The following is a 14,357-nucleotide window of genomic DNA, read 5'->3' on the forward strand; positions in this document are numbered from 1 at the left end:
AAAGTAGAACATTATTAATATACGTCCACGAAGCCGAAAGAGCTCTTAATTCATGCGGTCTGATCTTAAAAGAGATAAATCCCTAGATGAGAGAGATGAATACGCCTTCTTAATAGTCGAGGCTACCCAACGAGAAATCGAAGCCGCAGACACATCCCCCCTCTTAACGGAACGAAAAGTATCTTACGAGAACCTCGAATAGACTTTACAATTTTAAGATAGAATTTTAACGCCCTGACTGGGCAAAGAAGTCTACCATCATCTTCATGTCCACAAGTATTGGAAACACTTAGAACTTTGAAGGGTTAGAAGCCATAGAGGGGAGTTGATATTTAGCAAGGAATCCTGGCTGACATAGCAAAGTTACAGATCCATCTGAGGAATCAAAACGAAGATTACCATCCTCGATAGACAGAGCATGAATTGCACTTTTCCTTTTGGCTGAAGCCATAGTAAGAAGGAAAACTGTCTTCCAAGATAGAAACTGTAAAGAAGCTTGATCTAGAGAATCAAGAACACAAGCCAAATCCCATTTAGGCGCAAGCGTACGAGAAAGAGGACGTATAAGTTCCATAGATCGAATCATATCCGAAATCGCTGGATCAGCACAGACTTGTGATGATTTAGTAAATGCCAATGTATGCGAAATAATAGATCTATATCTTTTGATGTAGCTAGGAAAAAATATGTTATCATCAAAAAGATAGATGAGAAAATCCGCTATGCGTCTAGCAGAAGGATTGAATGGATCAATTTTCCCTCGAATACACCAATTAGAGAAGAGTTTACATCGAGCATCATAGACTGCTCTAGTGGACTTTCTCTTTGCAGAAGCAACGAGGGTTGAAGCCCTGACAGAAAAGCGTTTCTTCTGCAGTGGTTGCCTGATAACGGCCAGACGTGTAAGTGAAACAATGCTGGATCCGCATGAAGTTTGCCTCTTGAGACAGAAGATCTGATCTGTGAGAAAGTGTCCTGGGATCATCGTACAGGAGACTGAGAAGATCGTTGAACCACGATCTTGTGCCACCAAGGAGCGATCAGGATTATGCTACACAAACTCACCCTGATTTTCGCCAATATTTGGAGAATCAGAATGGGAGATAATCGTAAGCGCCCAGATGGCCCCAATCGAACAAAAACCGTCTGCTGGATCGTAAACCGGACTCACATACAGAAGGAGTCTGTGATTGTGTCTGGTTGCAAATAGGTCGACCATAGGATAACCAAACATGAGAAAAATCTGATTGGTCACTTCCTGATGAATTGTCCACTCCGATGAAATTAATTGGTGTTTGCGAGACAACCATCCGCCAGGGCGTTGAAACGACCTGGAATATATTAAGCTAGAAGAAAAATGTTGAGCTTCTTGCAAACAACAAGTAATTCCTTGGTTTCCAGATACAGGGAGTGAGAATGTGTTCCCCCTGTGCCCGAATGTAAGTCACAACTGATGTGTTGTCTGTTGACACCATCACACAAGAGTCTTGGTATTAACTCCGGAAGAATTGAAATCTGCGATAACAGATTGTCCGGAGACCAATTCCAACAAGCTGAGAGGTTTGTAGCTTCTAGTCCATTCATTATGCTTAGGATTAGATAAAACCTTAGGTACTTTCCACAGTTCTCCTCGTTTTGGAATGGTCTTATTAGCTGATTCCAACGATTAAAACACTGATAAAACAGTAGAACCAAAAGGGAGACGTGTATTAATGCAAGAAGCATCCTTAGAAAGCCTGTTGGGATCAAATGCACGAACTAATTTTTCCGTGATAGAGATCGTCGAACTAGTAGACATCTCCGCAGGTCTTGGGCAATAATCGTCAGCAAGATTTTGATATATCATTTCTTAGATCCGATTAATTTATGACAATATTTGATCCGTGTCATCATTGGAATCTGCCTCTGAATCGGCATCATTTTCTACAACACCAGCAGTTCGCAAAGAATCAGCGGAAACAGAATTGCAAATACTAGGCCTAGTATCATGCACCAGATTGCGAGTATATGTTAATGATGAATGACCATCCACCAAATCAACCCCCTGATAATTAAAAACGTAAGAAGACGGTATATTATCAGGATTGACTGGTACGAATTGCCCAGAAGAATCTTGAAGCCATAACGTGTCCGGATTCGACGGTGCCGGAGCACGAGGTACCTGAATAGGTAGCGTAGCAGATACCCGTGGTGCAGAGTAAGTATCTGTAGTGGTGAGACAAACACCAGACGGCAAAGTCTGCGAAGTAGTACCAGTCAAAGCAACATTTGTTAATGTTAAACTGGAAACTGAATCTGGTACATAGGGTACCGCAACATTACAATCCGAGACAGGATAGTAATGTGTAGGATTAGAGTAGGATACGACCGGTGGGTCGGACCGGTGACCGGTGACCGGACCAGTCTCCGTTGACCGGTGACCGGTGGGTCGGACCGGTGACCGGTGGGTCGGACCGGTGACCGGTGGGTCGGACCGGTGACCGGTGACCGGACCGGTCTCCGGTGACCTGTGGGTCGGACCGGTGACCGGACCGGTATCTGTTGACCGGTGACCGGTGGGTCGGACCGGTGACCGGACCGGCCATGACATGACCAGCGTTGTCACCGGATAATGACCGTATGGCGGGTGCCAATTGATCTGGCATTGGTCGATGTCCTTGACCAATGCCATCAGGCAAAGACCGGCTGACGGTTGTCGCCATATAGTCTGATATTGATCGACTTTCCGATGTAAAGTACGATCGCCATCTTGCCTGATACCCGGTGACTGATGCTGCAACATGTCATCTTTGGTCTTCAAAGTCACCGGGTATTAATCCACTCTTGTATCTGCGACCATCATGTAGTCGATTATATGAAAGATAAGAGCAAAACATATTCAGCAATAAACTGGTCACAGACCAGATTATCATACGGTACATAAAATCATTATTTGCCCATAATGATTTTAATTAACATTCTCTTAGTATTATTGTAAAAGAAAAAGTCAATAGTACCTATAACCTATAATACGACTGCCGAAGATTTAAATTAAACAAAGTTTAATTCAAACAGATTAAAATTCAAATGACCATAATTAATTAATTATTGTCATATGGAAAGTAAAATCATTATTGCACACAATGGCAAATGAAAAACATTCTGTCAATGTATTAGAGGAACACGCTATGCACGATCTTGTAACACATGAGAAGAATATTTACACAGTACAAATCTTCTCAATTACCTATTAATGAAGATCACGATAAGAAAGTGCTCATGTACATGAGCAGGTACAAAACACCCAGCAAAGCTTAAAACAATTAAAGTTATACTCCGTGACTGATGCTGCAATTTATCATCTGACGTCTGCTGTAAAGTCACCGGAAATTTCTCATCTGTACGTTTTCTGCTTAGAAACGGTCTGCGACGGAGTGCGTTCTGCCACGTCGCATCGTCTCACGCACTACAAACAGAGCATTTATGTTCAAAGGAACAATTAGTGCATGACAAACAAGTTTTGTGGGAATCCCACGAAGCCTTAATACGCCCACACGAATCTCTAGTTTTTAAACTCATTCTTATTCTGAAAGTAGAAAAAGAAGAGATTCCGCGTAAGAAAACAATGTAAAAAGAACAAAATAACTAAAATAATCAGTGAAACAAAGTATTAACAATGTACAAAATTGTCAATAATTTGTTAACAAAAAACACGAAATCCTCGTTCTCAAACCATGAGCACATGGGAAAATCCTGCAAAAAGTGAAAAACAATGAAGTATAAACAAAATAATACAAGAAAAGATTTCTGAATGAAGCAGAAACGATAAATTATACAATTCATCAATTTCAAACCCAATTCCACCACGCAGAATTGAACTTAAAGTCCAAATTTAAAGCCGATAGAAAATGGCGATCTGCACGGTGTGTCTCCCTAAAAGTAAGATGAGTTACGGTTCTTGATTTCCAGTTAGGTTGCATTGTACTATGTTTAACCTGAATCTGTTTTCAGTAGAGGAGGTTGAAGATTTCTGGAGAAGCTAACACACCTAGAAAGGTATAGCTAGGGATAGCAGGTATGTATTTATGACATTAAAACAACAGTTTTAGCTAAATATTCGTTTGAGCAATAGCCACTGCATCCTTCAATTTAGTATAGTGTTTTGTTTATTGTTATTATATTTGAATACAAATGAACAACCCTAATATTTAATTATTCTATCTTTAAAGACAAGTTTGTCAAAAGGCTTACGTATGATCCATTAACAATAAATAAATATATAAAATGATCACAGGCGACCTAACCTATTTAAAGGGTTCAGATAAAGACCTACTGTGACCACATCAACAGCAACTCACTTGTCATAATCCAGAATAGTGTTGAGTCTGTGAGCGATCGTCAAAATCGTGCAGCCTTTGAACTCCTCGCGTATGGTTTTCTGAATGAGGTCATCCGTTTCCATGTCAACCGCTGATGTTGCCTCATCCAACACCAGGATCTTGGTTTTCCTGAGAAGTGTCCTGGCCAAGCACACCAGCTGTCTCTGACCAACGCTACATGAATGGAATGTAAAACGATTCAGATGAAAAAGTGAAATACGACGAACATGAAATGTAAGTTCTTTCATCGGCTATGTATTTGAGCGAAGATCGCGCTTTTATTTTGCTATTATTCCTATCACATGTGATTTGTTACATTAAATGTACATTTCATATATTGTCTATTCATAATTTTATAAAATAAAGCATAAAAACAATATTTGCATTAACTATACATGTGTCTTAAGCCATTATTTTGTTCAATTTCTTCGATTATTTTGTCTTCGTAATTTTAATATAATCTAAAACTGAATTAACGCGCCTCTAATCATTAAAATCTTATTACCTGAGGTTTTGACCACCCTCCCCACATTCGTGAAGGAGTCCATCATCCAGACCGGAGACAAACGTCTTTAAATGCGCATGTTCTAGAGCCGTCCATATTTTGTCGTCCGAGTACTCATCGAATGGGTCTAGATTCATACGCAATGTGCCTGAGAACAAAACTGGGTCCTGGAATTATAAAACAATAATGAAATAAAATTTGTCTATAAGTTAATAAACAAGCCAAATAAAGTTGAACTTGTAATGTGTAGTTATATGCATAAAAATGGTTTGGAAAGCTAGTTTACAATTGCGTTATATTTTATGAGTCTATGTTTGTCTTTGCATTATGAAAATTTAGCGACTATTATGGAAGTTTTTATAATATCCACGTCTAAAATTGAATGGTGTTAAAAATGGAATTGGTAATCTCGTTAATGTCGTTTTAAATATAGCGAGTGCTGTTATCGATTGTGCAACGTGACAAAAATAAAGGATCTGGCACGAGTTGCCATATCATACCATATTTTATTAAAGAAGTTCAGGAATTTCGTTAGTAAGCGAGCCTTTAATAAAATATGGTATGATATGACAACGAGTGTCAGATCTTTTTTATCACATGCTTTTAAATTAGCAAATTAAATAAATATTTACGCAAACATAATTATAAATCCCGCATGTTGTTTACATTTCGTGACGTAATTTGACGTTGCAACGTCATTTCAGCAAAATAACAAAATGCGATTGGCCAATAAACGAAAACTAAGCCAATTAAAAGCCAATAAATGAAAAGTAGGTCAATAGTAATTTAACTGAGGAATATTTCGCTATGACTATTGAACAAACTCTGAAACCAATGTATTTCCCATCAAGGATTGTATAAACACATACAACATCCATGTACTATACTCCGCTGTCAGTACAGTAGGGGCATCGAGTGTACCATCAACGAACTGGTTTTCAAGATTTTTCTATCAAATTAGGACTAGCATCATATGTGAATTACTAATAAAGGTAAGTAATTTTATGAAACCACTCACCTGTGGTAGAATTGTTAGTTTTGACCTGAGGTCGTGAAGCCCCATGTCCGAGATCCTGTGGCTGTCAATGACGATGCTTCCGCTCGCCGCCTCGATCAGCCGAAAGAGTGCCACCGTGAGGGATGACTTACCGGCGCCGGTGCGACCAACAATACCCACCTGAACAACGAAGATCGCATATCGAAAGCATGTGAAAGTTCGCAACCCAGTTGATTAATATGTATGCTTTTAACACACTAACCTGACCTTACTTACGAGTGCTTGTTTAAACGATTTAGAATTGAGGCGTCGGAATAAGAATTGCAACTAATGAACTACATTCCTTATTATTCATATATACATTTTGTTAAGACTCGGTGGTTAGAGATGGTTTTAAATTTAAACAAAAACGAATGGTTAAAATCAATAATTTCAAAATAATGAAACAGTAATTTCATGAGTCTCATCTTCAAAATTCGCCCTTTTTGCCCGATACTTTTCTTTAAAAATAATCCGCTGTATATAGGGGATATATAGTTAACATTTTTAAATACTAAAGAAAACTGTAGGAAGTGTGATGTGTGATCCTAAATATATCGTAAGATCATCTTAAAGATGCCGTAACTTTGTAAGCTTGTTTACTCATACCCGTTCACCTCCAACGATGTCACAAGAAATGCCCTTGAGTACAAGGTCCAGTCCTTCCCTGTATCGAGTGGTGTAGTTATTAAAGCGGACATTGCCTCGGTCCGGCCAATTTGCGGGTGGACGTTTGTTTTCTACTCTCCACTCGGCCTAAATTTCAACAAAAGTAAAACACAAAAAAAAATAAAGGCGTAACTAAACAATGACAAGCCGACTGTTTAAAAAAAGTGAACACGGTTAGTTACAGGAAAACTGCTATTTGTATAAACGCAGTATAATAGCACACAGTTAAGTATGTTTTGGTCACAAAATGCGTCCTAATGTAAAATAAGTTCTTCGCATTTGTTCAGAAGATCTGTTGGGCACAAATTACACTTTAAAGGGATTGTCAACCACGAATGACGAAAAAATAGAAGTTCTAAAAATACCGTATTTTTTAACATTTGTTAGTTTATATTAATTAAAATATCACGACTGGTATATTACATTCTTTAAAAAAGTTCATATTTTCAGCATATTCGGTAATAAATTTTGTGATGTGAAATCGAAAGTACATCGCAAAAATATGTGACAACGATTTACACACTATAAATAACGCAGGTAGATTTATCACTTTATATATAAAATGTATACTACGCATGCACAATTTCGCATTCCGGGGTTTACCACGTGTCGATGATGATCAATCTACTGGCGTTATTTATAGTTATACTGGTAGTTACCTGGTAGAAATACCCAGTAAAATTTATTACCAAATATATTGAAAATATGAAACCTTAACAACTTTTTTCAGTTCATGTAATATACCAGTCGTGATAGTTAAATCAATATAAACTAATATTTTTTTTAAAATACGGTATTTTACAATTTTTCTTTTATATGTCGTCGTGGTTGAAGGGTTTTTATCTAACTCTTCTCCAAACAGGTTATGCGTTATTACATTTAATCTAGAATAAACGCCAGTTTTAACCCATTTATGCATAGCTTCTAGAAAAAAGGCATTGGCAAACAGCGTAGACCCAGATGAGACGCCGCATGATGCGGCGTCTCATCAGTGTCTGCGCATTTTGCTTCAAGAAATTTCTGTAACAAATATTCTAAATATAGAAATAAATGTACTAGACATCCCTAATTTTGGAAATAAATTGATCCAATTTAGAAGGATGGGAGAGTCCACTAGGCATAAATGGGTTAATCAATGCTTGTGTTACCTCAGTGGGTTCTTCAGTGTATTCACGAACTCTCTCCACAGACACGACGTTTGTTTCAACGTCACTGGTGGTACGAACGAGGAAATTCAGAGTACCCGTTACCTTATAAAACAGATTCAGATGCTATTCCGTTAACACATGTTTATGTTTTGTTGCGAAGTTTATGTTTCAAAGACATTGACATTTTGACACTTATAAGCAATGATCAAACACGTTAATAGCATTAATGCAACTTAAACACACGTAAAATTTGAAAAAAGTAACAATTATCGTTGTTTGACAAAATATGGACAGTATAAATTCCGATAAGCAAGATTATCGAACAAGAATTTCAGATGGTCGTCTGAAATCTTAGTAAATTCTTTATGAACATTTACAAAAAACAACCGATGTAACAAACAAAAGGCCAGTGATAAGACAAGCGTATGTTAAACACGATTAATATCACAAGAATGTACTTGTAATGCTTATGCTGATAGTCTTGTATAAGTTCTAAATCAAACGTGGTCTACCTGCAATGCGTATGCGACGGAAAGACCCACCAATCCACCAGTGTTGTCAGGTGTAACTACGGCAAATATCGCAGCTGCAAACACGATCAGGTTACCCAAAAACTCTAGACGGAAACCCAACCATCTGTAATAACAATGTTTGTGAGGTGTGCACTAGTATCTTTTTCAAGTTTGTTTTATGTTACTTTTATTGAAATGTACGTTTGCTGTAAAATCAGATACACAGTAAAAAATGAAACGATTTTTTTGTAAAAATGGTTGTTTTATTAATATTCACATCAAACGATTTACTCTTTATTATTATAGATTATGGCTTGTATTGTAGCCTTCTACTACGGTTTTTCTATTTCTCAAGAACTTGGCTCAAACTATACACATCTAGGGCTTTTGAAAAATTGGATGTGCAAATCAAGTCAATATTATTACAATACTCAATACAACAACCATATTTTTTGCAAAAGTGATGAACATATATTCAACCAACCTATTAGATGCTATGCCTGCAAAGTAGAAGACCATGTTCTTGTCCACTCTGTCTTTAGATTCCTGGATAAAACGTTGCTGAAATCCGTAGCCACGGATCGTACTTGCACCTAAAATGAATTTACACATAGCCACATATTGTACGTGCACCTGCAATCATAACCAGCCAGAGCCATGGATTGTACTTACATATGCAATGAAACAAAACGAAGCAAACGGATCGTACTTGCACCTGCAATGAAACAACACGTAGCCAAGGATCGTAAGTGCACCCGCAATGCCGCATAGAGGACATCAATGTAGCCTTGTGGTAAGAGTTCCTGTTTTGCAGAAATTCACAAGGTTGCATTACATTTAATTCAGTTTTGTTGGCGATTGCAATGTTTGCCAAATTCGATCATATTAGTTATAAAGGAAGCAATGTCATTTGATTGATGTCAAAAGTTTATCAGCAAAATCACCATGTTCGGTTATTCATAGATTAGCTTACTTAGTGGTCATTTGATATCATTATTACAAAACTCATAATAATAGCGAAGTTAAGCGCGGAATATTTTAGATGTGATAATTTATCAAAAAATCTTTTGGGCAACTATGTAGTATACGGGTTGTAATATATTTTGTTTATGTTAAATCGTCCACGTGGGAGTAATTGATAACATAACTACCACTATTGCGTGACTACAAAGTCAAAAGTAAGTAAAAAACTTATTTGAGAAGCATGGACGACAAAATACGGAAGTAAAACAAAACCTTCTGACATGCGCACCTGCTATACTCTCTCCAAAGTGACTGTAGACAGGCGATCTCGTGGTGGACTCGATACGTTTTAGTTGACGTGACGTTGGGATGTAGAAACGCTGAAATGGGTAGCATATTGGATGGTTGAAGGAGACGTAGAGCCCGTTAGTTTGTTCATTCATTAATGTCGTTATGCATCGAATATTAAAATAATATTTGAAAACAATGAAAATAGTATCAAAAGATGAACATAAAAATGCTTAATAATTAAAATATTCTTATTAAATTAATACGTGTTACAATAAGATTGAAAACAAAATCTTGATTGTCTTTTTTTTAGACATGTATGATTAAAACATACCCACAAAAAGTGATAGTTTGAAAACGTTTTATAATCCTTTACGTATTATTAAATGGTTGCTTTGTCATACCATTATCAACATGTTAGAAAAGAACATCTGAGTACTGACAGCTATAAACAAAGAACACATTTAGCAGGAAAGCTTTTTCAAAAAGCAAGTGTTAACAAGTGACATTAATAGCGTGAACTAGAAACAAGGGATGACGATAAGATTTGAAACGTACTTTTTCATAAGTTTTATATTAGTCCTCTGTGTACCATACACTGGTTGGTGACAATGTCATGCATATGGCAACTTACTTGGAACACATAATACACAATGAGTATAGGAACAAGTACAGCGGCCGTGATTGGATTGCTGTAAGTGATAACTACCATCGTCGATATCAATGACACGAACAGATTCAGAAGCTGACGCATCGTCATCGGAAGGGTATTGTCTATCGTGTCAATATCCTGAGAAAACCTATGAATAGTATTGTCTATCGTGTCAATATCCTGAGAAAACCTACGAATAGTATTGTCTATCGTGTCAATATCCTGAGAAAACCTATGAATAGTATTGTCTATCGTGTCAATATCCTGAGAAAACCTATGAATAATATTGTCTATCGTGTCAATATCCTGAGAAAACCTATGAATATTGTAGTCTATCTTGTCAATATCATGAGAAAGCCTATAAATAGTATTGTCTCTCGTTTCGATATCTGGAGAAAACCTATGAATGCATTCGTATACCCCGTGTATAAAACAAAGCTTTTATTCGAAATTCCTCCTTATAGCTAATGGCGCCAGAATTAGATGACTAATTGTAGAACTTAAAACAGTACGTATTGGTTTGACAACAACACTATTGAAGTGGTCAATAAAAGCCATTGGTTGCTTTTTTCTCATTACTTTACTTCAAATCATTGGTCAATAAAAGCCATCGGTTGCTTTTTTCTCAATGCTTTACTTCAAAGCATTGGTCAATAAAAGCCTTTGGTTGTTTTGTTCTCATTGCTTAACTTCAAATCATTGGTCAATAAAAGCATTTGGTTGATTTGTTCTCATTGATTAACTTCAAATCATTCAACAGCCTCAAACACAATGACATACGAAAATATATATCGATATACGATTGTTGTATCGAACCTGGCGCATTGCTAAGATATGGTAATACATGAAACACTAGAATGGGATTCATTCCAATTATGCTGTTTCTTAGTGTGTGTTGCTTGTACGTTTCAATTGATAATCAATCCGACAATCTTGTTTTCTGAACACGGGGCACTTCTTTACCTAATTGAAACATGCTTTTTCAGAGGAAAATGGCAAAAGCTATATTGAACACAAACGTCTGAGTGTAGCATTCCACGTATTCCACGTAAACTGTTTGCAATTATGAACAACATGATTACATATGGTTAAATCGAAGGGAATGACCATTACGCAATCAAATATATAATACATAATACATAACACTCTACCTACTTGTTACGTGTTTCTGATTAGTATAAATAAATGGTGTTGCATGATTAAAACGGTGATACACGAAATCGCAATTTTATTTCTACAAATTCTTCTATAGCGCATAGCACTTGATCAAAACATCCAATACACGCTTTGCAGACATGGATAATGAAGAATAGCTTTAGAACATGTGTGTGATATAGCAAACGATGGGTGCGGTACTTGAGGATACAACTAGGTAGTTGAAGCATAGTTAGAAACTCATTGGAAGGGTGCTGTCAATATTCTCAATTTCCTGGGAAATTCTATAAACACGAGACTAAACTGCCCATGAATGCTTTATAGAAAAATATAGGTTTTGAGTGCGGGGCTACTGCTAGTTTGGTACTTGGCATACGATAACATAATGAGGGAAATTATTGTAACTAAATAATGTTTATGACCATAATGAAAAAGGTGATCTTATTATAGCGGTACTTGAGGATACAACTAGGTAGCTGAAGCACAGTTGGAAACTTATTGGAAGGGTGCTGTCAATATTCTCAATTTCCTGGGAAAACCTATAAACACGAGACTAACCTGCCCATGAATGCTTTATAGAGAAATATAGGTTTTGAGTGCGGGACTACTGCTAGTTGAGTACTTGGCATACGATAACATAATGAGGGAAATTATTGTAACTAAATAATGTTTATGACCATAATGAAAAAGGTGATCTTATTAAAAACACACAATAGTGATTATGTAAGGTTAAGTTTGTGATGTGAGTTTGTGGTGTGTAAATATTATTTAACAGATGAGATTATAAAGGAGAGAAATGCAGTAAAACAATGTGTAAACGAACATATACAAATGTTAGTTTTTTTTAATCGTCACATAATAAAAGGACTATATTATGCCTTTATTATTTGAGCTACACATACGGACAGCACATTTATGACACGACAATCTGCAAGTGCAAATGGCTCTCCCTTGAATAGTTCGACAATATTGTCCTGCAACTAGTGACATTAGCATACATCTACGCATGGCATATTTCCTATGTTTAAAATTGGTTTTTTTCGTGAAAGAAGTTTAGCACAGGATTATTGAGACCATAACGGTTTAAAGTATACTTCAGTGAGATACACTTCAATTGATTAAAATCGGTAGCAGTGGGGAAATAAATGCATTCTTCCTAACGATACTTGAATCTAGTGATACTAATGATTAGTGCTAGGTAAATACTGCCGAACTATAGATGGTTCTAGCGCTAAAATTAATATATATATATGTTCAATGTATAAACACATATTATGCTATGGCCCGTTGCTTTGGCTCACCTGTACTAAATAATACAGAACGGCTATCGGTATCAATGCTACTAGGAAAAGCGGTGTTGTGTAGCTTATCACCACGAATGAGCTCAGCGTGGCAAAAAACGTCAACAAAAACATTCGCATATTTGAGGGAAGTGTATTGTCAATTGTCTCTACATCACCGGAGAATCTGTAAATTATAACACAACCATCTTAAATTAAGTACACTGATATACACATAATAATACTTTGGAATGATATGTTCATTATACACATAAAAGGCAAATAGAAACTTGAACACGCTATCTAGATGGACGTTTACACACAGCAACGTACCAAAAGACGCGGCCCAACAAACGCTTATGTAGTTTTAAACGCATTCATTAAATGATTCGTAATGCGTGCTACTAGACAGCATATTTTGTTTTGAATTCATGAAATCTGAAACCTTAAGAATTACGTACGAACCATCATGCGAACCAATTGGAGCTCACAGAGACTGATATCAATGATTCTCTTTTCGGGACATAAATTAATAAAATGAAATAATATAAGTTGATCCATTTACATAAAATATAACAGTAAAATAATGATAATACAACCATCTATTTGCGATGATAACCTGTGCAGTAATTCAGCATTTGGATCAACATTTATAGGTTCAACTGTAAAAAAGTATTAAAAATTCTAGACTACACCGTACATCTGTAAAACGACCAACAAGCACTGCTTCTTGTCAACTTGGTCAAAAGGTATGATTTACCACAAATATCCACAAATTATGCAAATACAGGTGCAAAATTTATTATATTCACGCTGTGGTGCGTAAAGAAAGTTCTTCCCTTTCCGACCAAGGGCCCATATTGATTCATTTCTCAACAATTTTACAGTTAATGTATGACATTTTTCAAAGTTGGCCATAGCCAATAGTCGTTTCATTTTTACAATATATAAATATCAGTGATATCCTTCCAGAAAATACTTGTTGCGTGTTTTACAGATGGACATAAGAAAATATAAAATGTATTCATTAAAACAAATAACACTACTAAAGCTCTTGTGCAAATCTGATCCGTCCTCACCTGCATCAAATCATATATAAGACCACGGGTATAAAAGCTATGAGGATACACGCCGTGGTAAAGCATATCACTACAAACGACCTGAGCGTTTGAAAAAAAAGCGTTACAATAAGAACCCGAACGTTCATGGGCAGGCTGTTGTCAATAGTTTCAATGTCTCATCAAAAGCTGTTGTTGTTTTTTAATACAAGGCTGCGTGAATGACCGCAGAAGATAAGATAGGTTCTCTACAAAACAAAATAAAAAGATACTGATATGAATCACAAAAACACAAATATACCCTCTATGAGTAGTGTCAAAGAAAGTTTTTATTATATCATATTTTGCGGGGGGTATTAAGCTCGCAAAATAATTCATAACATTTTATATAAAAACTACAAAAGAACACAACTCATGTTGGTACGATATCGAAAGTAAAACGTTGAAAGGATGCTTCAAAATGCAATATCATTTTATTTTTTATTTTAATGTAATTCTATTTTAACAATTTCACAAATGTTCGTTATATGTTTGATCTCATGAGTATACATTGTACAACCTACTCGACGGATACATTACCTGTTGACAACGCGGCCTAGGGGAGTGGTGTCGAAGAACACCATAGGCAGTTTGAGTATGTTCGACAACATTGCATTGTGCATCACACCGGCAGCGTTAATCATCCTCATCGCCGCAAAAATCGCATAGGCGAGAACCAGGAATGCTATAAAAA

At 36.5% G+C, this 14,357-nt stretch overlaps 1 protein-coding gene across 4 annotated transcripts in view; it reads right to left on the minus strand.

Annotated features, from left to right (window-relative positions):
- LOC127859849 (multidrug resistance-associated protein 1-like) overlaps positions 1-14,357 on the minus strand; it is a 46,709-nt gene that overhangs the window by 1,334 nt on the left and 31,018 nt on the right. For all 4 annotated transcript variants that reach the window (XM_052397384.1, XM_052397386.1, XM_052397383.1 and 1 more), the window contains exons 25-34: positions 14,204-14,348; positions 12,588-12,753; positions 9,481-9,571; positions 8,713-8,821; positions 8,229-8,352; positions 7,717-7,818; positions 6,509-6,655; positions 5,882-6,040; positions 4,864-5,030; positions 4,338-4,532 (exon numbers count right to left, since the gene is read on the minus strand). In XM_052397384.1, the coding sequence (XP_052253344.1) occupies positions 4,338-4,532; positions 4,864-5,030; positions 5,882-6,040; positions 6,509-6,655; positions 7,717-7,818; positions 8,229-8,352; positions 8,713-8,821; positions 9,481-9,571; positions 12,588-12,753; positions 14,204-14,348 (1,405 nt within the window). The remainder of the gene's footprint in view (positions 1-4,337; positions 4,533-4,863; positions 5,031-5,881; positions 6,041-6,508; positions 6,656-7,716; positions 7,819-8,228; positions 8,353-8,712; positions 8,822-9,480; positions 9,572-12,587; positions 12,754-14,203; positions 14,349-14,357) is intronic.

This window comes from Dreissena polymorpha, chromosome 15 (genome assembly GCF_020536995.1).
Source record: "Dreissena polymorpha isolate Duluth1 chromosome 15, UMN_Dpol_1.0, whole genome shotgun sequence".
Classification (NCBI taxonomy): domain Eukaryota; kingdom Metazoa; phylum Mollusca; class Bivalvia; order Myida; family Dreissenidae; genus Dreissena; species Dreissena polymorpha.